Consider the following 23,656-nt stretch of genomic DNA (forward strand, 5'->3'; position numbering starts at 1 on the left):
CAGCAAAATAACCCACGACGAACAAAGTAAGGAGGACAAGAAAAGCAGACTACCAAACTGGCAAAAAAGGCATTCCTGGTCAAGAGAAGTCTAATGGTTTCAAACATGGGCCTTAATTTGAAGAAATTTCTAAGAGTGTACATTTGGAACACAGAATTGTGTGGCTGCGTCACATGGACTGTGGCAAAACCGGAACAGAAGAGAATAGAAGCATTCGAGATGTGATTAGGTTAACTGATAAGGTAAGAAATGAGGAGGTTCTCTGCAGGATCAGCGAAGAATATATGAAAATCACTGACAAGAGGGGACAGGATAATAGCACATCTGTTAGGACATCAGGAAATAGCTTCCAAGGTATCAAAGGGAGCTCTAGAGGGTAAAAACAGTAGTAGAACAATGTGTTTAGGTTTAAGTTTTAGGAAGTCCTTTGTGAAAGTATTTTGATGGAGTGTAGCCATGTGTGATAGTGAAACGTGGACGACAATCAGTTTAGATCAGAAGAGAGGAGAAGCTTTTGAAGTGTGTTGCTGCAGAAGAATTCTCAAGATTAGATGGGAAGTTCATGTATCTTATGAGGAGGTACTGAAAAGAATTGGGAAGAACAGAAATTTATGGCACAACCTGACTAGAAGAACGGATCGGTTGGTAGGACACATTCTGAGACATCTGAGACACCAATACATCGAGCAAATAATTGAGGACGTGGTTGTAAAGTGCTATTCTGAGATGAAGAGGTTAGCACAGGTAAGGGATACGTGCATTAAACCTGTCAGAAGACTGGTGACTCAAAAAAAAAAAATAAATAAATAAATAAATAAATAAATAAAATAAGAAGACTCCAAACTCGACTGTTGGTGATGTGATTGTGAAGTGTATACACGGCAGAACAGACATGGCTAAAACAAGGGCAGGTGTAGCTCATGTAGAGATGGACAAGAGCCGTCCAACATTGTGGAAGGTGGTTGTAGCTAATCGCATGAAATCCGTGGGAGGAATCACTCTTAAGCTCCAGAGTGTTACCAGGAGTCCAGCTAGCACACTGACTGCTCGTAGGAAGTTAAAAATAATGGGGTAGAACCGTGTAAGGCACACATTTCTATAGTCAGTACTAAGCTATGTTCAGCTTATGTGAAGAGCGACGTCAGTGCACAGTGGATGACTGGAAACGACTGGTTTGGAGTGATGTATCAATCCGATGGAAAGGTCTGGCTTTGACAAATGCCTGGAGAACGTTACATTCCAGCACGTGTAGTGCAAACAGAGAAGTATGGATGAGGTATTTTTACGGTGGTTAAGGTACATTGAGCATAAAGAAAACCAAAGAAATATTGGAAGAAGGAATTAAAGTTGGTGGAGAAGAATTAAAAGCTTTTAAGGTTTGCCGATGACATCATAATTCTGACAGACAGCAAATGACTTGGAAGGTTAGTGCAAAGAAATGGACAATGTCTTGAAAGGCGTGTATTCGAATTAAATCAGCTGATACGGAGGAAGTTAGATTAGGAAACAAGACAGCGTAGTAGATCCATTTTGGTATTTGAGCAAGTAAAATAACTGATGATGGCCAAAGTGGAAAGGGTACAAAACGTAGATTGACAATGACAAGAGGAGCGCTCCTGAAGAAGTGAAATTTATTAATATCGTGTATAGGTATTAGTGTTAGGAAGTCCTTTCTGAAAGTATTTTGATGGAGTGTAGCCATGTATAAAAGTGAAACATGGACGACAAACAGTTTAGATCAGAAGAGAGTAGAAGCTTTTGAAAGGTGTTGCTGCAGAAGAATTCTCAAGATTAGATGGCTAGATCATGTAATAATGAGGAGGTACTGGAAAGAATTGGGTAGAAAAGAACACAACCTGACTAGAAGAACGGGTCGGTTGGTAGGACACATTCTGAGACATCAAGGGATCACCAATTTAGTATGCGAGGCAGTGTCGGTGTAAAAATCTTTGAAGGAGACCAAGAGATGTATACAGTAAGCAGATTCTGGAGGCCGGCCGCTGTGACCGAGTGGTTCTAGGCGCTTCAGTCCGGAACCGCGCTGCTGCTACGGACGCAGTTTTGAATCCTAACTCTGGCATGGATGTGTGTGATGGCCTTAGTTAGGTTTAAGTAGTTCTAAGTTCTAGGGGACTGATGACCTCAGATGTTAAGTCCCATAGTTCGTAGAGCCATTTGAACCATTGGCCGGCCGGGTGGTTCTAGGTTCTAGGCGCTACAGTCTGGAACCGCGCGACCACTACGGTCTCAGGTTCGAATCCTGCCTCGGGCAGGATGTGTGTGATGTCCTTAGGTTAGTTAGGTTTAAGTAGTTCTAAGTTCTAGGGGACTGATGACCTCAGATGTTAAGTCCCATAGTGCTCAGAGCCATTTTACCCAATTTTTGAACCATTGTTAGATTCTGGAGGCTGTAAGCTGCAGTAGGTACTCGGGGATGGAGAGACTTCCTCAGGATAATGTAGCATGGAGAGCTGCAAACCAGTCTTCAGACAGAAGACCACAACAACAAGAAGGTGTGGTACACTTATTAAGCTTATGCAAATGCTAAATACGGAAGGATATGAACACGGTTTACAGTTTTGTGTGTTGCGTGCAGTGGAGGAACAATTTATAGACGATGACTGTATTTATCAATATGACAATGCAGCCTGTCGTGATCCAGTATCTGAGAGGCAGTGGTTTGTGAACACTGAAGTTCGTGTAGTACAATGGTCTGCCCGTAATCGCGACCTTCGTCCAATGTCGCACCTTTGGGATTAGCAGGGATTTTCTTTGCCTCGTGATGACTGGGTGTTGTGTGATGTCCTTCGGTTAGTTAGGTTTAAGTAGTTCTAAGGTCTAGGGGACTGATGACCACAGATGTTAAGTCCCATAGTGCTCACAGCCATTTTTTTGAACATTCCCAGCACAGTGTTCATTGAGACTGTCTTCTCTGGTTTCCACTACTGATGCAGAATAGGCTGCCATTCCTTCTCAGACACCGAGACCGCTCACTGGAACATTCTCCAGTAGATGTGAAACGGTCATAAGGAGGAAGGGCGCACACGCCATACTAACGTCAACTAATAGGCGTGTGGATGCTTTACATCATATAGTATACTTCCGCTGATACCATCTTTTGCCGGTCTGTTGATTGTGACATCATTTTGAGTCATAACACTAAAAAAACAAAAATTGGCCACTTTCACGGAGAAAGTTCTTTCGTCTTTGGTGCGTGTAGTCATTCCGTCCGGCGTGTGGAATACGATTTTCGTAACGCAGATCCAGGGAAGTCCGTTCAGCTGGTCGCTGTCAGTTCGGCCTGTGGAGGCAGCTGCGGCGCGCCGGAAGACAGGCAGCAGTGTCGGCGGCTGCGAGACCGGAAATTTGGTGGCGAGCGGCCGCTTCCGGCGCCCGGGTGCCGCCCGCCGGCCACAAAGCGCGCACATCGACGGGCCGTCACGCGCCGCCGCTGCTACGAGGGGCGGCAGCAGTCGCCGCCTGGGAACGCTCAGGCTCACCTGCCGTGTCCGCCCGGCGGTCGAAGCAACCACATAGCATCTGCGTGTGATGTGCCTCAGTGCAGCCGTTTAACACTGGTGGCCCACGAAGGGCGACCGTGCTCCCAGGCAGCGGCTGCCGTACGGGCAACGTTCGCAGCGCTGTTACCAGTCAGACATCAAGCGTCAGTTAAGTCTCTGTCTCGGGTATCCATAATGATGGCTTACTGAGCCGTAGCGGGCTCTCTCTTTGAACTGCCGCCCCTCGCACCCGGCGTATGTCGCTCCTCGCGGCTCGGAGCTCGTGAGCCAGGGCGCGTGATGGAGAGAAGCGGCAGCAGGTGTACGGGCTGTCGGTGTTTCGGAGCCGGACCGCAGGACGGGTCGCGGAGGGCCCTTGGACAGTATGTACCGTTCGGGCGAACTTGACGCGCTATAGAGTGATTGGTAGCCTTGTAAACGTTAAGGCTATTTAATAGTTGTGCTGTCGGATGTCATCAAAAGACGGAACAGTGGTGTTTGTCACATATACATTTGTCTTCACCTACCGAGCCGAGCGCGGCTCGTGTTCATGCCGTTTATTGCTTGTCATCTTGTCTTTACGGTACTGTCGCCTCGTTTCTTATCTGACTGGATTTGAGATTTCCTGTCACAGAGGTCACAGTTCGTAGTAATTGACGGAAAGTCATCGAGTAAAACAGAAGTGATTTCAGGCGTTCCCCAAGGTAGTGTTATAGGCCCTTTGCTGTGCCTTATCTATATAAACGATTTGGGAGACTATCTGAGCAGCCGTCTTCGGTTGTTTGCAGATGACGCTGTCGTTTATCGATTAATAAAGTCATCAGAAGATCAAAACAAACTGCAAAACGACTTAGAAAAAAATATATGAATGGTGCAAAAGGTGAAAGTTGACCCTAAATAAAGAAAAGTGTGAGGTCATCCACATGAGTGCTAGAAGGAACTCGTTAAACTTCGGTTACACGATAAATAATTCTAATCTAAAAGCCGTAAATTCAACTAAATACCTAGGTATTACCATTACGAACAACTTAAATTGGAAAGAACACGCAGCAAATGTTGTGAGGAAGGCTAACCAAAGGCTGCGTTTTATTGGAAGGACACTTAGAAAATGTAACAGACCTACTAAAGAGACTGCCTACGCTACGCTTGTCCGTCCTCTTTTAGAGTACTGCTGCGCGGTGTGGCATCCTTGCCAGATAGGACTGACGGAGTACATCGAAAAAGTTCAAAGAAGGAGAGCACGTTTTGTATTATCACGAAATAAGGGAGAGTGTCACAGACATGATACAGAGTTTGGGCTGGACATTATTATAAGAAAGACATTTTTCGTTGCGACAGAATCTTCTCACGAAATTCCAGTCACCTACTTTCTCCTCCGAATGCGAAAATATTTTGTTGACACCGACCCACATAGGGAGAAACGATCACCACGATACAATAAGGGATATCAGAACTCGTACGGGAAGATATAGGTGTTCCTTCTTTCCGCGCGCTATACCAGTTTGGAATAATACAGAAATGTGAAGGTGGTTCGATGAACCCTCTGCCAGGCACTTAAATGTGATTTGCAGAGTATCCATGTAGATGTAGATGTAGCTGTAGATCTAGATGTAGATTTACTGGCGTCATTAAGTTGCTGGTTTGCTTGCCCGTGAGTGGCAGCAGCGGCGCTTGTCGATAATTGCACTGTCGTACTATCTCTGCAACGACCGCTAGTATTTCCGTGTGTCGGGGGTTCAGTCGGGACGCAGCGCCAGTGAGGTCCGGACAGCCACGACTCGCCGACCGCTGGCCACACACACATGGACTGTCCCACGGAAGGAGACTGGAGCGGGAAGGACCGTTGGTTGGTCGTTCGGTCGGTCGTCCCCGACCGCTTATGGAAACTCTGTGTGTGTGCCGACTTGTGATTTCTCCTTGTTGTTCAACAGTGATTGGTTTTAGGACGGTCGGAGTTCCTGTGTGTAGCTTCTGTGATTTTCTCTGAGCAGTTATGAATACTGTCTGCGTAGGCAGTCGGTCGGTTCGGACAGAGCAGCAAGTGTGTGTTTCCTCGTGGTGGTGACAATGTCCAGCACGGCGTGTGGTTCGACACCCTTTGGTGTTTGTTTATGTCTTTGAGTGGTTATTGTCCATTGGCTGTATGTAGACGCCAATTTTGAAGACGTGGTGCTGCTGGTATCTTCGACTTCTGCTGATATTTTCCGTTGTCGTGCCGTTGGTCGGCGAAAGGGAATTGATTTGGTTGTTGGTCCGTCCTTCAGCCGTCCGTCGGTCGGGTTGCTAACCGATTATTTAGTGTTACGCTTGGCTGCCTGTCTCACCTAAACGTATCTTAGAGTTACCTCCTCAGGCCGACCCTTGGAGCATCTTTCGTCACCACTGTTCTGTTGTTTTGGATTTGACTTTCTTTTAGTCTCAAGTACTCTGCGAGGCCTTTAGCCGTGTATTAATTTAGTTTGTGTTCATGTTCAGTAAGTGGCCTCCAGCCGAGTATTTATGTATTTTCTTTTAACTAAGGTCTTCAGCCGTGTGTATTCCTTAAAGCCATTTAACAACTTGTGTTCAGGCTTTCAGCCGTATTGTTTTTGAATCCTTTTAAGGGCATGTGTGATTAAATTTTTTAGGAAAATGAAGTTTGTGTGTTTTGTGCCACTGACAGTAACTGTCTTTGGCCCCTTTCCACAACCATAACCTCATTCGCTCTGTCCTGCGAAACCACCTATAATTTTGCTGTCTAAGAATCTTAATATGAATGTACTTTTTCAACCTTACTGTAACGTGCTGATTTGTTTGGCTGAGGCATACAATATGTCACCTTCATGTGAGCTGAGGGTCGACGAATCAAATGGTTCAAATGGCTCTGAGCGCTATGGGACTTAACATCTGAGTCCCCTAGAACTTAGAAATACTTAAACCTAACTAACCTAAGGACATCACACACATCCATGCTCGAGGAAGCATTCGAACCTGCGACCGTAGCGGTCGCGCGGTTTCAGACTGAAGCGCCTAGAACCGCTCGGTCACAACGGCCGGCGTCGACGAGTCTCTGGGGTCGTTGGAAAATAATCAGTTAGGCAAATTTGCGTTAACCTTGAATTGCTTTACAATGATAATTGGATATTGAGCGTGCATATAAGTGGACTGCGTTCTCTGTATCTGTATCAGCTCCTATTACGAAGGGTAATGGATTCACGTCGCGATAAAAGCGGTACAAAGTTTAAAAGGTATACTGCATGTGGAGAAGAAAAACAATCAGCGTGGGTAGCAATAAGAGAAATTAATAGAAAACGTAAGGAAGCTAGAGAATAACTAAAACGCAAGACAGATAGTTTAGACGAGAGTTTAAAACTATCTGCCGGTGAGCGAGAGTTTTTTTGACGCTTGGGAAGATCGTGATCTGAATGATTTATTTAACGAGAATCCATCAGACACGAAGTGTCCTCGTCAAGACAACGAACCTATACCAGATCCATCCTCAATATCCGACAACCAACCGAATTTAATAGGCAACGAATTACAAGATCAAGGATTACACATTCCCAGTACTCCTGCGTCTGCTGACATGAAAACTGAGGAACAACGATCTGTTCAACAAATACGTCAAGGTAGTAATAATGTTGTATCAGCAACTACTTTTACGCTTACTTGGGACAATGAAAGGTCCACAAAAACCATGTATAGGATTACCAAGTCATCGAATCCAGTGCCGAACGTAGGAAATTGAATTGCAATAACAAGTGTCTCCATTTGCAACACTTTACCCTAACCCCTTCCAATGCAACATCACAACATTATAACAAGTGGCGCAAAGCAGACCATTTATCGGATCAGAAAGCTCCTTGCATAACGTGACGTCCACCAAGAGCAACCAACAGTAAATTGAAATAGCCAAGACCACACCAATGTTTTAATCTCTGTTGGTCCATCATGGATAGGGGACATCGGCTGGTTAAGTAATTGTTAACGTCAATTAAATTCACCAACAGCCGTGTAACTGAAGATGTTATTTTATTTTATTTTCAATGCTACCAGTTTCACGAATTCACTCTGTCATCTTCATGCTCCTGCATAATAAAAAAGTACACATGTAGTGTATACAAGGCTGTACAAAGCAAACTCACAGAAAGTGACGGGTAATCATAACAGAACTTAAAGTTTAAAAATGAAAGTAATGACGTTAAACCAAATCCCTGTGTACATCCAGTACAATAGACTTGTGAGGTGTCAGGCAAATCCAACACCTTCCATGAAAACCCTGACATGATAAGCAAATCCAGTAGTATGTCACATAGCTCCGAATAAATAGTGACATTAAATTAACCAAAGTAATACGAGCAACGAGTGAGCAAATGAAATACCACAGACTAACACAAGAATGCCTAAATGCATGTCATACCTTCCCACCGTGAGACAGACGCAGTTCCGAGGGTAGAAACGAGAACAGAAGCCGAGAGCAGAACCGTGTTAAGCTAGAAGGCCCTACGATAAGGGACGGACACCTACGTCGCCAGCTAACCACCAGGACCACCCCCCAGCCCATGTTAAAAGCTAGAGCCCACCAGAAGAACAGTATAGATCTTACGATAACACTAAAAGGGCCACACCAGCCGCAAGTTTTATCGTGAGACTTTTTCGCGTCTCTGTTACGTTGCAAACGTTAAAAACATTGCCCCACCACGAAAAGTAACCGCCAGGACCACCCCCCAGCCCATGTTAAAAGATAGAGCCCTCCAGAAGAACAGTATAGATCTTACGATAACACTAAAAGGGCCACACCAGCTGCAAGTTTTAGTGTGAGACTTTTTCGCGTCTCTATTACGTTGCAAACTTTAAAAACATTGCCCCACCACGAAAAGTATAACGTTTCTCATTGGATGGACAGAATTTTTGTAGGCGGAGCTTAAGGTTAACATTGAGACCCTGATTTGTCAGATGAAAACACAGCCAGATAGTTTTTTTTAAACCAACTTCGGTCAATTGTAGTAAGGAGAAGTTAAGGAAGGAGTTGCTTCCGAGACGGCGAGCTGTATGGAGCTGCGTCGCCCGCCGCCCTCTGACGCTGCATAACCAACGACAAGGTAATGAACGCACGTGATGCCGAATCTTTGAGCGCATAAGGCTTCACTCAGAACTGCAGAAGTCTCATCTGTTACATCCCCGTTTTGCGTAATACTAGTGTCGATCGTCAATTAAAGCTCATGGTATTCACATTTGCTACGTAAGTTATAATCTGAAACGCAATGATTTTTCTGTTATATAATTATTTGAAAAGCCACATCAGCCACTGTAATTTGCGACAAGTTAGATAAGTAATTAAAGATAATTGAGGGTCACTGTAGACCATTTTGATAGTTTTCTCTTTTGTGAAACTTAATTTAAACCTAGATTATAGATGTGATATGGCATAGGTCATCCTTCGATCCATTGTAGAACTTGAAAACCCACGCAGGGAATATTCGTTCACATTTTTGTTGAATGCAGTTGGTTTTTATCATCCTGTATTAAAATATTTCCTTTTATCAATAGTGAAATTTACAAACAATGTTTTGTGAGTAGAATAAAATTTCCAATGGTAAACTTAACTGCTTTTTCGACGTTATTTTACCAACTAACTGAACATAGGGAAGCCTTGAACCCCTTCCACTAAATTTAGTTAGTATTAAGATTCTTTTACAGGGAGTGCAGTGGAGCTGACGCTGAAATCATTAAGTATTTGGTTCTATCATCGCTAGTCTCACTGAACTCTTCTGAACTCTACATGTCATGTGTGGTCTGGCGTCTCCTTCCCAGCAACAGGTCCCAGGGTCAAACTAGTCAATTCCCTAAAAAAACACGCTCAGTGCGTCGTTGCGCGGAAGTGGTAGGGAGACACGACATAGAACAACAGACACCACGCAGAATGTTAGAGACTAAAACATATGTACATATTTGTCCGTCATAAAACTGTTTAATACCACAGATTTACAAGAGAACATTTAAAAACCTTCAAAAGATGAGAACTAGAAGTTATACAATCACAAGCTCCGTTGAAACGGTGCTTATATATCGGCCTAGATACTATCACAACGGGTGATATTATTAGTTGTCATAGCATCAAAAAACAACTTCACGCAAAACCTAACGGCAGTCGAGATACTAAGAGAAAAACGGAATGCAAAGAGCACCCCAAGAATATTCACAAATACCTTAGCCTACGTTATACAGCAAATCTAAATTTAAAAAAAAATATGACTTGGTTTCCTTTAACCGCTTAACAGGTCGGCATTAGCATAGTGAAACAAATGTGTTGAATCCTGCCTACTCGTCGAACATGGGGTGTCTAGGAAACCTGCTTTCTCGGATTGCTAGGCAAACAATTCAAACAAGTGGTATTAATGGATTTTATTACGAAATGAACAATGACAATACTTAATTTTCACAATAACACAGAAGTGTTATTGTGAGAGGCAAAGAGCGACATGTAAATAAGAAATCTTTTCAGCATATACAATTCCTAAGTCTCTGGCCTTGAAGTGCGTAATCTTGATGCTGTTGTGGAAGTGGAGCCGGGAGCGGCGCTTATGTCCTCTTCGCGGAGTCGTCGCTGCCGTCGCGTTGTCGTCCTGGAGAGCGGCCGGTCAGCGTGCTATTGGCTGACGTCTCCTTGGAAGCCGTCTTTGCTCTCTCGTTTCCGACTGGCATGCCGGCGCTTGACCCTCCTTATCCGATGGGAGTCGTCCAATTTCTCAGCCGACAATGTCATACTATTTCCTAACGACCTATCCACAGATGACGAACCCGTCTAAATAATGAGACACAGCAAGCTGTGTCGCGATAGGCAACGTGGGTATGGAAAAAGATGAAATGTATGTGAGTGTGTGAAGACCGCCATATTATGAAAGTCGAAGCCCACAAAGTGAGTAACATCATCAAACTCCATGAACAGCAAAATACGTCTCTAGTAAGAACATCATACCATTTCCCTTTAAACTGTATAGAGAAGTAAGCACAGCACTGACACGCTGATAAACTATCCGGGTCCTAATCATAAGATGCACTCGCGATGTATCGAATTCCCACAAGTGACTGGAGAATGTGTCAGATTGGGTCTAGAACTGCAACTGTCTAAAAGGCGGTAGCTGACAATAGATAACACCAATTCCCACCATGGGGAAGCAGGATTTTAGCCTTACACCAAGTTTTTGAGGAGGATCATCTGAAGTGTTCGTTGATCTGCCCCCCGGGTTATATTAAGTAAGAATGGCAGTGGAACTGAGGCGCTGCCGTAGCCTGTTTCAGTTTTCTAATATTGTGGCACGCTTTGACAGTCTTGGAACTGGACTCAGTGCATGTTCATCGTATTGTGGCTGGCAGCGCCACCTCTGCGCATCGGCTCCACGGAATGCACCGCCGCCGGTTACGCTTTGGCTGCCTTGTTTGAAATTTGTGTTAAAATTGTGTGCATTTTGATGTCTGGGGCTCTGCTGGATCGAGTGCTATTATTGGACATATTGTCGAGCCGCGTTAGGATGGCCACACATTGGTGAGTTACTCTGTCTTCCGGTATACCTATTAAGTTTTAAACTTTTGTGATTTATGCTTCTATTTGCCTTAAAGAGTCATCGGCTTCCAAACATTAATTGTTTGTTCATTTGTTGAAGCATTTTCTGCGTTGTGATTCGTAAAGGTGGAAATTTTGAGTCTGAAATTTAAGAACTGTTGTCAGACACAACTTTTGTCTTTAACTATTGCCTTATTTAAATTGTCACTAAACTAAGGTGTGTAATTTCTTAAACTTGAAAGGTTCAGAGTGTTGTTTGTAATCATGTTAATCTATCTGATTTCACTTAAAGAAATTTGTTTTAATAAACAGTGATGAATGATGTGAACCCGAATCCGTCCTGTCCTTCTACTAAACTTCCTGTTTACCTGTTGGGGGTATTTATTTATGATACATTACTAGGCAAAGAAAACGATGAACAGTGAAGGATTGTTTTGTATGTGATGAACATCGGCAGACGTGACGGACATGTAAAAAAAAAAAAAAGGATTGCAATTTCAGAAAAGTGGATGATTTACTCGAGAGAAAGAGTTTCACAAACTGAGCAAGACGGTATGCGTTGGTCCACGTCTGGCCCGTATGCAAGTAGTTGTTCGGCTTAGCACTGACTGACACAGTTGTTGGATATCATCTTGAAAGGTATTGTGCCAAATTATATCCAATTGTCGCATTAGATCATCAAAATCCCGCGGTTTTTGGAAGGTGCTGCCCATAATGCTCCAAATGTTCTCCATTTGGGAGAAGGTTTCCAGGGACCTTCCGGCGAAGGTAGGGTTTAGCAAGCTCGAAGACAAGCACTGAAAACACTAGCCGTGTGCAGGCAGGCATCATCCTGCTGAAATGTATGCCCAGGATGGCATACCATGAAAAGAAACAAGATGGGGCATAGAATATCGTCGACGTACGGCTGGCTGTAAGGGTGGAGCGGATGACAACCAAAGGGGTCCTGCTGCGAAAAGAAATGGCACCCTGGACCATCACTTCTGGTCGTCAAGCTGTAAGGTGTGTCACAATCAGGTTGGTATTCCACTGATGTCTTCAACGTCTCCAAACGCATCATCGCTAGTCATTGGGTTTAATTCGAAGCGAGACTCATCACTGAAGGCAATTGCAGTCCAGTTAATGAGATCCCAGGCCAAAGAACTGCCTGGAGACGCCCTGCACAGCAGTGCGGTACCAACCTGACTGTCACCCTCCATACAGCCCGACAACCATGGGTAATTGTCTGGGGTGGCACTTTATTTCGTTGCCGGATCCCTTTGGTTGTCATCCGCGGAACCCCTACCTCACAATGGTACATCGACGATATTCCCCGCTTTGTTGCCTTTGGTGGCAAGCCGTTCTGGTTTTACATTTCAGCTGGATAATTCCCGCCCACACATGGCGACAGTTACTACTGCTTTCTTCATGCTTGTCAAGTGAGGTTAGCGGATCTCTCCCCGAGTGAGAACGTTTGGGGCATTATGGACAGGGTTCTCCAACCTGCCTGGTATTCTGACGATCTAACGAGCCAATTGGACAGAATTTGGCACGATATCCCTCAGGATGACATCCAACAATGCTACCAGTCAACGCCAAGTTCAATAACTGCTTTCAATTTGTAAAGCTCTTTCTCTTGAATAAATCATCCACTTTTTCCTGAAACTGTAATCATTTCTTTTTCTGTAGATGGACGTCACACGTACATATTTCCGTACCTTTTGAATAATTCCTCTTTTTCCTCTTACTGTGTTTTTGTGAGTGAATGTATAAACAGCAGTGAGCTGAGCAATCCTTCTTGAGTGAAATATCTGACACACTAAGTAAATTTTTGCTACTTAAATGTAAGACTACTCTTGAACCTTCAACTTTTTTGAATATTTTCGAAAAAGATGTCAGCAAGGAAATTGGACGATACCTTTCTTATAAACACGTTTAACAATTACGTATTTTAAACTGTGCAGAAAAAATCCATGTGCCGGTGATGCATATAAATATCAGTAAGAGCATTACTTATGAAGTTAGAACAACTTTTCAAACAGGATTGAGTTCTGCATAGGATTAATCAGGATAGAAGACTCCAAATTTTTGTTGTAAATATTGACGAAAATTTAAGCTGGAAGAAGCATATTACTGAGCTGCTCAAACAGTTAATTTCGGCTATTTTTACTCGTCATATAATTTTTATTCTTAGAAACAATGAATCAATTCCCTTGTTTATTTAGCATGTTTTCACTCAGTAACGTGATATGGAATAATTTTCTGGGGTAACTCATCACTTAGAAAGAAAGTATTTATGTAGAAAATCGAGCAGTAAGAGGTCAATGAGGTGTTCTCATGCGGTCATCATGTGGCACCTATTCAAGTATTTAGAAATATTAACTAAACCATCGAAATACATACATTCCGTAGTGAGATCCATCATAAATAATCCAGGAAAATTTGAGAATAACAGAGATACCCATACATGCAATATTAGAATAAAAATGACCTGTATCACCCATCATTAAGGCTATCGCTTCCTCAGGATGGAATTCAAATTCAGCAACAAAAATTTTTGATCATTTGCTTAGTAGTGAAAACTTGATTGAGCTGATTAGCATGCCCGTAACGTGCTACAAGTCTGGTCCCCAATGACCTCCAGGGAAGGGAAGCTTCCCATAGGATCGAAAAAAATATGAGAAACAATGTCGTACAATGGATAACGTCTTGTTCAATGACAATTACTAGGGGTGTCCAATTAAGCATGAAAACATGAGTACCACACTTCACAGTGATGTTTTAATGAACGGACACATCTAATAACAAAAGTAAAGAGGTGATCATTACAATAATTTGGTTTATTACCATAAAACATCTAACAAAATGGTTTTCTCACTGAATCACATATATAAACATTTAATAATAAATGGACAAAAGGTTGTAATTCTCAATTACAGCCTTGGTGTGGGTGAGTGTGACATATTGAAGGAAAAACACCAATACATTCACCAACGTGCATGATGGGTGGAACTGTCTGGGTATTAATGTTAAAAGTGCACAATTACATTCTGATGTAAATTAGCTAGCTTCACGTCCCTCTTGGACCATGCGTACCACCATTAATTGGTGCGAGTATGGAAGACAGCAGCAGAAGTTTCTGGAAAGTCTGAGCCTAGCTCGACCAATGTATTTTTTTCAAGTCAGAGACACCCGTCTCCGCAGTTCTCTGTAACGACCTGTACCAACCGTTCTCTTTGTCCGCTCTACCATCAGTATGTTCTGACTTAACTCTGTAAAACCTGGCTGGTTCTGGCGGTGTAGGAATCTTGCTGGCCAATTGCAGCACACCTGAGAGTTCCAAGCAATAATAATTTTATAAACAAGTTTAATAAATCCCTACTCTTGCCGATTTTGTCATGATTAGCCAACAGTGGTGTGATGTGGGAGGAAGGTGCAGAATCTCTCCCGCTACATGACAGATTTCCAACCCTGACCAACCAAAAGTCTTGCATGTAGACACGCACGGGAAAATACGTATTACACCGAAAAAATTACTGTAAACCATACACCGATTGTCTTACTCAGATATGTACAAACATTCGTGAATGGCACAGCTGCGACCGATAGCGAGTCCCACAGACTCAAGCTCTGTTTTCGCCTGCCTTTCAGATCTTATCCCACTAAAGATTCCTTCTAGTGTCTCACACAATGTAGGTTTTTATGGAATACAGGCTGCACTCCTACGCGCCTGCTGTGCAGACACAGGATGCTGTGATTTCATCATTCCACACCTGCTCGGTGGTGACTTTCAGTACCGAACAATTTTATGACACTCCGGTCCTTCTAAGTTAACTTCCCTGCTGTGAGCCAGCTAAAGAAGTCCCCCAAAAACGAAAGGAGAAGAAGAAATAATTAGCAGTGCAGTCATTGACAGTAGTGAATACTGTCTGCAGCTTTCACGAAGTATTAAAGGACTGTCTACATTGACTACTGGGATCAGCATATTGCAGTATAAAATAGGTTGCTTGACAGTTTGGGCATAAACTGCCAAGTAACAACAGGTTGCAAAGCAAGTATTAAATCTAACAAAAACTCATGTCTCCTGCACAACTCGTTCTATTCCATGGATGACCTCTTATTTAAAAAGTGGTAGCCTGAAAAAAATCATCTGTCTTAAGCATAGTTGCGTGAGTAGGACTGAAAAATAACGTAATACTTAATTTTAACACTAATTGCGTAATCATATCCTAAAAATTCACTCATTCCACGTTATTTTTGACAAAACATTCGTTCAAATGATCTATAGAACATACAGCTAAGTAACTAATTGTTTTAATTTTTCTCGTCAACAGTATGAAACGTCTTGATACCTATTAAGCCGTGCAACATTATTCCAACAATGGAGGTGGCTAAAGAAGTCATATGGATTTGCTTGCTACAGCTGCAACAGCCTGCACTCAGCTGGCGGAGGCTTTAGCTGAAGCAGTTTAGATTTTATCCACACAGAAAATGCCACACCTTGGAAACATACACACTGTCATTCGAAAAATCGTGCCACACAATAACTTATTTGTACGAGAAAACATGAGGAAGTAACTGAGTGCTGTGACAGGTGGATATGGGAGGTGGGGTAAACTGGGTGCTGTAACCTCATCGAGAGACGTCAGTACTGTACTACTGTTTGTGACAGTTTGTTCAGTTACGCGGACATTCTGTTAGCACCACATAATGACAGTCCCAAAAACAGTCGTCATCACCTAACCTAATGATGGTTCGAACTTCACCTTCCTCGGTTGTGGTGAAGGTACCCATTTTCACTGCTGCTTTTTCTCCTTTGACTCGAGATCATAGTGATACATCTAACACTAGTCTATAGTGATAGACAGCTGAAGAAGTAATGTGGATGGCCTGACACGGCTACAACATTCCCAGTGTTGCCTCAGTTTGGTGTGAGCAGTCATGTTCAGAATAAGGTACAAGACGTTGAAAACCGATTAATGGCTGATTTACAGTTTTTTCATTTTCAGCTCGACTGCCTTTTAACACCAGGGAACTCATTTCTTTTGCGATTCCTGGTTCCTCAGAGAGAGACGAGCTGTCACTTAATTGCACATAATTCAGGTTTGTTTGACTGCACTCAAAGCGTGGGCGCCGCAGAACAATCAATGCAGAGGAATTATCTACACCAAGCTGACTGGAGGAATACCACTTTCCTGCACGCATATACATGTATTTCGTGCGTAATATGTGCAAAGACAGCCCATCTTGGTTTAAGCGTACGACATAATTCTGTTAGTTTCAGAGAAATACTGGGGCTAACAACTGATCATGTAAGAGGCGCCAGTTCGCTGATGCAGCTATCGATGTGTTTCAAGAAATGTCTGACATTTTTGCAACTTCATAATAAAGTTTTTAACTTGGTGAAAGAAGTACACATAATACAAATACAGAAAAACATGTAGCTGCGCCGAAAATCGTGTCTTCGTGAGGTCCTCGTGATGATACTGGCAGATCACTTTTTTTCCTAGTTCGCAATAAAATATATTTTGTTTAAAATGACATTATTTAGATGTCACGACAGCTTTCATTTCCATGAAAAAAAGAAAGAATACATCACAACGAGCGATACGAACCCAAGGGCACAGGAAACTGTCGTTGATTTGAATGGAGCCCTTACATCACTTTTTCCGATCCTTATAGCCCAAACTTTTCTCTTTCTACAATATCCATACATATTATAAAAAGCGATGTCTGCATGTGTGTATGTTCCATATGTCCTCCTACAGCACTGGGTCGATTTCTACCAAACTTTATACCCACATCCCTTATTGTCAGGTAACGATTGCTTTAAGGTTGAGAATCACCTGCCTATCATAGTTCGGGAAACATGATGTCATAAAAACTGAGAAGCGTGAAAAAGTGGAGCATTATGAAACCTGGTTGGTAGGTACTCAGAGAGCGCACAGGATAAGGTTACGATTGTGGATGGGGACGTAAACAGTTACTGTGAGTTGCACAATCAAACACACAATTTTGTTTTTCTAAGAACCACTTATTTACACCTTGCTTTAAAAGATCACAATTAGACAACATGGCTGAAGCCCTAGTCAAAGAAAACTTGCTTTCTGGACTGAAGGTCCAAAACGACACCAGAAACAAGGACGGCTGAAGGCCTGGCTTAGTAATCAAAAGCAATTAAAAACAGAAGGCAAAATTTTTTTTAATAAAATACGCGGGGGCAAATAATTAGCGGCTGAAGAACTACACTACACGTCTGAAGGACAACTATAATTCAAACACATTAATAAACAATTTTTTCTAATCAAGAAATTTCCTTTTAGAATTATACCAGAACAGCCGAAAACAGCAAAAAGGCAGTCTCGACGCAGGTATCTGGTCATATCTAGAAATACTCAAATAACGACTCAGCATTGAACTTATAACTCTGCTTCTTTGAGCCCTTGAGTCCACTCACATCTCTTCCTCCTGAACTGGATTCTCCTACACGCAGAGGGGCCAGATAAGTGGCAGCTGTGCTTCAGTGGAACAGGAACGGGTACAGAACATTTGCGGTGGAACTGAAAGTGTCCGCCCAGGGGAGACCCTTCTCTCTGTGTCTGCAGGAAACGCATTTAAAACGTAGTGATGGCCATGTGTTCAGGGGATACAACCCTCATCGTAAATATGATCTCAATGGAGACAGGGCTGAAGGTGGAGCGGTTATCTTTGTGAATGACATGTACCACTCAACTTCTGTCTCCCTCAAAACAGCTACTCAGGCAGTTGCTGTCACGGTGCTGTTACCATCGGTAATGTGTATCTGCCGACGAACGAAACTTTGGATACAGCAGGCCTTTTTGACCTGTTTTCACAACTCCCTCCACCCTTCCCACTTGTAGGAGATTTTAATGCACGCAATGTGCTATGGGGGTCTCCACAAACGTGCCCCAGGTGTCTGGTTGTAGAATGTTTTATTGCGTCAGGGGGGTTATGCCTTCTTAACCGCTGGGGACAGCACTTACTTTAGCACTGCCATGGAGTCATCGTCAGCCATAGATCTTGCTTTTTGTTCTCCTGCCCTTGTGGGTGCTGCTCAGTGGGAAGTGATTCCTAACTTCCAGGCCAGTGATCACATCCGTATCTGGATTCACCTCTTAGATACGTCAGTCTCTGAACGAAAACCGCCGTGGTGGATGCTTAGCAGAGCGAACTTGCAACTGCACAGTAAATTAGCTGTTTTTGAACGTTCAGTGAAGTTTCTGTATCTCAGTTTCAATGACCGCCTCACTTGATTACCACGTCTGAAGGCTATTAAGGCTAAACATTTAAAGGCACTGAATGTTTTAAAATGCCACTGTCACAGATTTCAGGGAGCAGACCGAAAGCGTCTGCTTCAGTTTTACAAGGCGTTTGTGCGATGCCGCTTTGACTACGGTTAGATAGTTGATGCTGCTCATCATAAGGGGATTCCGTTGGCTACAGGAGTGTAAATGCGTCCAATTCCTGGCGTCTGTATTGAGGCTGGCGAACCACGTCACCTGTCGGCAGGTCCCCATGATGCACCATTTGTGCAGCCTGCACTCCATGCCACAGTCACGGGCATCAGATACTCTTGCACGTCCTCCACTGGACGGACTATTTAGAAATAGGCCACGAGCAGTGAAGCCATTCAGCGTTCGCGTGCAGCAGGACTTAGTGGCTCTTAATGCAGACGGTATTTCTGTGCTTCATTGCAGCTCGAGTTGTTCGCCGCCCCGGTTAATACGGAGACCCAAAATTGTCTTAGATCTATCAGTGTGCAAGAAGATTTTTACTCCGGTTTCTGCTTTTAAATCGATGTTTTAGAAACTTTTAGTCGAGCAATGTGACTGTGTGGTCGTTGACACTGCTGGGTCCAAGCAGGACGGTTCCGCTGGCCGTGCTGTGTTATTTCCAGACTGTGTCATCAAGATTCGCTTACCTGGTACATTATATGCTGTCTTGAGGGCACTAGTGAAGATGCAGTGCCTTCCTGCTAACAAATTCCTCATCTACACCGAATCCCTCAGTACCCTTCAGGCTATCGATCACATACATCCAGCCAAAAGTATCTTCAGTTGATTCATGACACCTTTTTCCATTTACAGAGGCTGGGACAGGATGTGTCATTCTGCTGGGTACCAGGGCACATGGGCATTCAGGGTAATGAAGCAGCAGATGTAGCAGCTACGGACGCCTGTTTGGAAATCACAATTTCTGCGTGCACTCCCCCTGTCCACGTAGTTACATTGCTATTGAGACTCAGCATCATGCATCTGTGGAAGGAGGGTTGTTTAGGGTTGGAGAACAACAAGCTGAGGCCCTTGAAACCAACGACACAACCGTGGTCAGTGCGACCGGAGCAAGTACTATTAAGGCGCACCCAGATAGGACACTGTCCTCTGGTGCATGGATTCCTCCTTCAGCAGCAATAGCCACTGGTATGTAGTGCTTGTGGTGTACAAGTTTCTGAACGACTCTATGACATACTTTAAATGGATGCGATTTATATACAGCCATGAGGGGTGCAATCCACTTACCAGTTCATCTGCCCTTCGTTTCACGTGATGATGAATCGAATGTTGTTTGTGTCTTAAGATTCTGTATGATGTCTGGTCTTCTCAATAGTGTCTTAGGTAGAAGGTTTCAATATGTTTCTAGGATGGCTGCTTCATCGTTTATTTTACAACCGTGCAAGCACAGTTCATCGTTCCACTATTTTAGATGTTGTGTGGTTATAATCTATGTGTTTTAGCCAGACACTGCTTTGAGGCATCCGTCTTTTGCTGAGAGAGTCCCAGGATGGCTGCGGATTCCATTTTTTTATTTACATTTTGTTACATGCTTCTAAGAACTCATAACCACACTTGTGCTCTTTTAGTTGAGCACAGGCACTGATGACCATGTTGCCGAGTGCCTTATACATGCCACCATCACGACCACCACCACCACCTTCTCACTGCTTTGATGCGGCTTGCCACGAATTCCTCTCCTGTGGCAACCTTTTCATCACTTGCAACCTACATCTCCAATTATTTGCTGGATGTATTGCAATCTCTGTTTTCCTCTACAGTTATTACCCTCTGCAGCTCCCTCTAGACCATGGAAGCTACTCCCTGATGCCTTAAGAGATGTCCTATCATCATGTCCCTCCTTCTTGTCCGTGTTTTCCATGTATTCCTTTCTTCTCCGATACTGTGGAGAACCTTCTAATTCACTTAACCTAATTTTCAACGTTCTTCTGTAACACCGCATCTCAAATGCTTCTATTCTCTTCTGTTACAGTTTTCCCACAATCCATGTCTCACTACCATACAATGCTGTGCTCCGAAGATACATTCTCACAAATTTCTTCTTCATTTTTAGGCCTTAGTTTCTTACTAGTAGAGAATTCCTCACCTTCGTTTACTTCATGATCCCCAATTTTGGAGTTGAATTTCTCGCTGTTCTCATTCCTGCTACTTCTCATTGCATTTGTCTTCCTTTGATTTACTCTTAATGCATATGCTGTACTCATTAGACTTTTTATACCATTCAACAAATTCTGCAATTCTTCTTCACTTTCTCTGAGGACGTAAATCTCCTCACCAAACCTCATTATTGATATCCTTTCTCCTTCAATTTTAATTCCACTCTTGAGCCTTTCTATTTATTTCCGTCATTGCTTCTTAGATATATTGCTTGAACAGTAGTGGCAGAAGATTGCACCGCTGCCTTACATCCTTCTTACTAAGAGCACCCCGTTCTTCGTATTTCAGTCTTATTGCTCCTTGTTGGTTCTTATACATATTGTATATTTCCCATGTTTCACTACAGCTAACCCCCATTTTTTCCTGAATTTCAAGCATTTTGCACCGTTTTACATTGAACTTTTTTCTTGTCGACAAATCCTATGAGCATGGCCTGATTTTTCTTCAGTCTCGTTTCCATTATCAACCGCAACATCAGAACTGCCCCTCTGGTGTTCTTACCTTTCATAAACCCAAACTGGTCGCCATGTGACAGATTCTCACTTTTCTTTTGCACTCTCCTGTATATTATTCTTGTCAGCACATTGGGTGCATGAGCTGTTAAGCTGATTGTGCCATAATTATTGCACCTGTTGGCTCTTTCTATCTTAGAAATTGTGTGGATGGTGATTTTCGGAAAGTCTGATGGTATATCGCCAGTCTCATACATTCTACACACCAAAGCGAGTAGTTTTGTTGCCACATGGCGCAGTGACTTCAGAAATTCTAATCGAATGTTACATACCCGTTGTGCATTATTTGATCTTCGAAAGCTCTTTTAAATTCTAAATTTAATGCTGGATTTTCTATTTCTGCCCTACGACTCGTATTTCTTCCTCTATCACGTCGTCAGACGAGTGCTCCTCCTCATACAGGCCTTCAGTGTACTGTTTCCACGTATCCACTCTCTTCTCTGCATTTATCTGTGCAATTCCCATTGCCTTCTTAATGTTAGCGCTCTTCCTTTTAATTTCACCGAAGATTGTTTTGACTTTTCTATATGCTGAGTCAGTCCTTCCAACAACCACATCTTTTTCGACTTCTTGATATTTTCCATGGATGCATTTCGCCTTAGCTTCCTTGCCCTTACTATTTATTTCATTCCTAAGTTACCCGAATTTCTGCATTCCTGAATTTCTCTAACTATTTTTGTACTTCCTTCTTTCGTTGACCAATTGAAATATTTCTTCTACTATATAGACATAAAACATTGGCAAAGATTGTAAAAGAGCTTTGAGAGTTAGTCTTTCACATACTGCCTCATGTGTTATCCATGGCCATTTACCTGTAGTGTTCTTCTGAAAAGTTTCGTAGAGTTTATAATTAGTTTGTATTGTGTCCGGTGAGCACGAGTCGCTGACAGGAGTGTGCCAAGGCGGGTCCGCAGCACACCTGCTTTGCTCTCCCAGCCCGAAATAGCGCGTGACGCGGCGGCCGGGCCGCTGAAATATTCCGCGGCGTCAGAGGAGGCAGGCAGGAGTTTATCGGGCGCGGCGTCACGGCCTGGTGGGTGGGGTGTCCGAGGCGCGTATGACGACAGAACACTGCACGGCGCGGCGCGGCGGTGGCCCGGCCGCGGTGCGTCACGGATGCGGCTCCTGCCGCAGCGCCGCCGCTGTGTGTGTGTGTCGGGGGGCGGCGGCGGGGGCGGCGGAGGCGGCGGGGGCGGCGCGTCGATAACAGGCGGCCGGGCGGACCGGGCCTTGGCAGGCGGCCAGGCGCAGCCGGGGGTCACGGGCACTGGAGGAGCGCGTCCCACATAGCAGCACACAGCGCCACTGTGCTGGCAGTTACCGAATCGAACTGCGTCGGGGAATAATATCTGTTTCAGGTCTCCAGCGCAGCTATGAATCAAACCAGAAATTGTAAAATAAATAAAGCTGTAAGCAATGTGCAAATACAACCTACGATTACGTAGCCCGCATACACTGACATGTTAGAAGTCATGGGTTGGCTCCTAATAACGCGTCGGACCTCCTTTTTCCTGGCGCAGTGCAGCAGCTCCACATGGTATGGGCTCAACAAGTCCACTGCAGAAATATTGAGCCACGCTGCCTCCATAGCCGTTCATAATTGCGAAAGCTTTGCCGGTGCAGCATTTTGTGCACGAACTGACCTCTCCATTATGTCGTATGAGTGTTCGAAGGGATTCATGTCGGACCATCTGGGTGGGCCAGTAAATAGCTCGAACTGTCTAGAATGCTCTTCTAACCAATCGCGAACGGTTGTGTCCCGGTGACTTCGCACATTGTCAACCTTAAGAATTCCATCATTACTTGGATACATGAAGTCCATTAATGGCTGAAAATGGTCTCCAGGTAGCCAAACAGAACTATTTCCAGCCAATGATCGGTCCGTTTGTACCAGTCCGTTCCATGTATTGTATTGTACAGGGTGATTCAAAAAGAATACCACAACTTTAAAAATGTGTATTTAATGAAAGAAACATAATATAACCTTCTGTTATACATCATTACAAAGAGTATTTAAAAAGTTTTTTTTTCACTCAAAAACAAGTTCAGAGATGTTCAATATGGCCCCCTCCAGACACACGAGCAATATCAACCCGATACTCCAACTCGTTCCACACTCTCTGTAGCATATCAGGCGTAACAGTTTGGATAGCTGCTGTTATTTCTCGTTTCAAATCATCAATGGTGGCTGGGAGAGGTGGTCGAAACACCATATCCTTAACATACCCCCATAAGAAAAAATCGCAGGGGGTAAGATCAGGGCTTCTTGGAGGCCAGTGATGAAGTGCTCTGTCACGGGCTGCCTGGCGGCCGATGCATCGCCTCGGGTAGTTGACGTTCAGGTTTCATAACTAACTTTTTTCGTAGGACTCTCCATACAGTTGATTGTGGAATTTGCAGCTCTCTGCTAGCTCTGCGAGTCGATTTTCCTGGGCTGCGAACAAATGCTTGCTGGATGCGTGCTACATTTTCATCACTCGTTCTCGGCCGTGCAGAACTTTTCCCTTTGCACAAACACCCATTCTCTGTAAACTGTTTATACCAACGTTTAATACACCGCCTATCAGGAGGTTTAACACCATACTTCGTTCGAAATTCACGCTGAACAACTGTCGTCGATTCACTTCTGCCGTACTCAATAACACAAAAAGC

The 23,656-nt window shown here is 43.7% G+C and overlaps 1 protein-coding gene across 1 annotated transcript in view; it reads right to left on the reverse strand.

The window, feature by feature from the left end:
* Positions 1-3,438: 3,438 nt before the first annotated feature.
* The window catches only part of LOC126419695 (WAS/WASL-interacting protein family member 3-like), a 77,111-nt gene continuing 56,893 nt past the window's right edge, over positions 3,439-23,656 (reverse strand). Inside the window, exons 2-3 of the mRNA XM_050086879.1 lie at positions 21,924-22,271; positions 3,439-3,641 (exon numbers count right to left, since the gene is read on the reverse strand). Of these exons, the coding sequence (XP_049942836.1) occupies positions 3,439-3,641; positions 21,924-22,271 (551 nt within the window). The remainder of the gene's footprint in view (positions 3,642-21,923; positions 22,272-23,656) is intronic.

The sequence above is a fragment of the Schistocerca serialis genome, chromosome 9 (genome assembly GCF_023864345.2).
Source record: "Schistocerca serialis cubense isolate TAMUIC-IGC-003099 chromosome 9, iqSchSeri2.2, whole genome shotgun sequence".
Classification (NCBI taxonomy): domain Eukaryota; kingdom Metazoa; phylum Arthropoda; class Insecta; order Orthoptera; family Acrididae; genus Schistocerca; species Schistocerca serialis.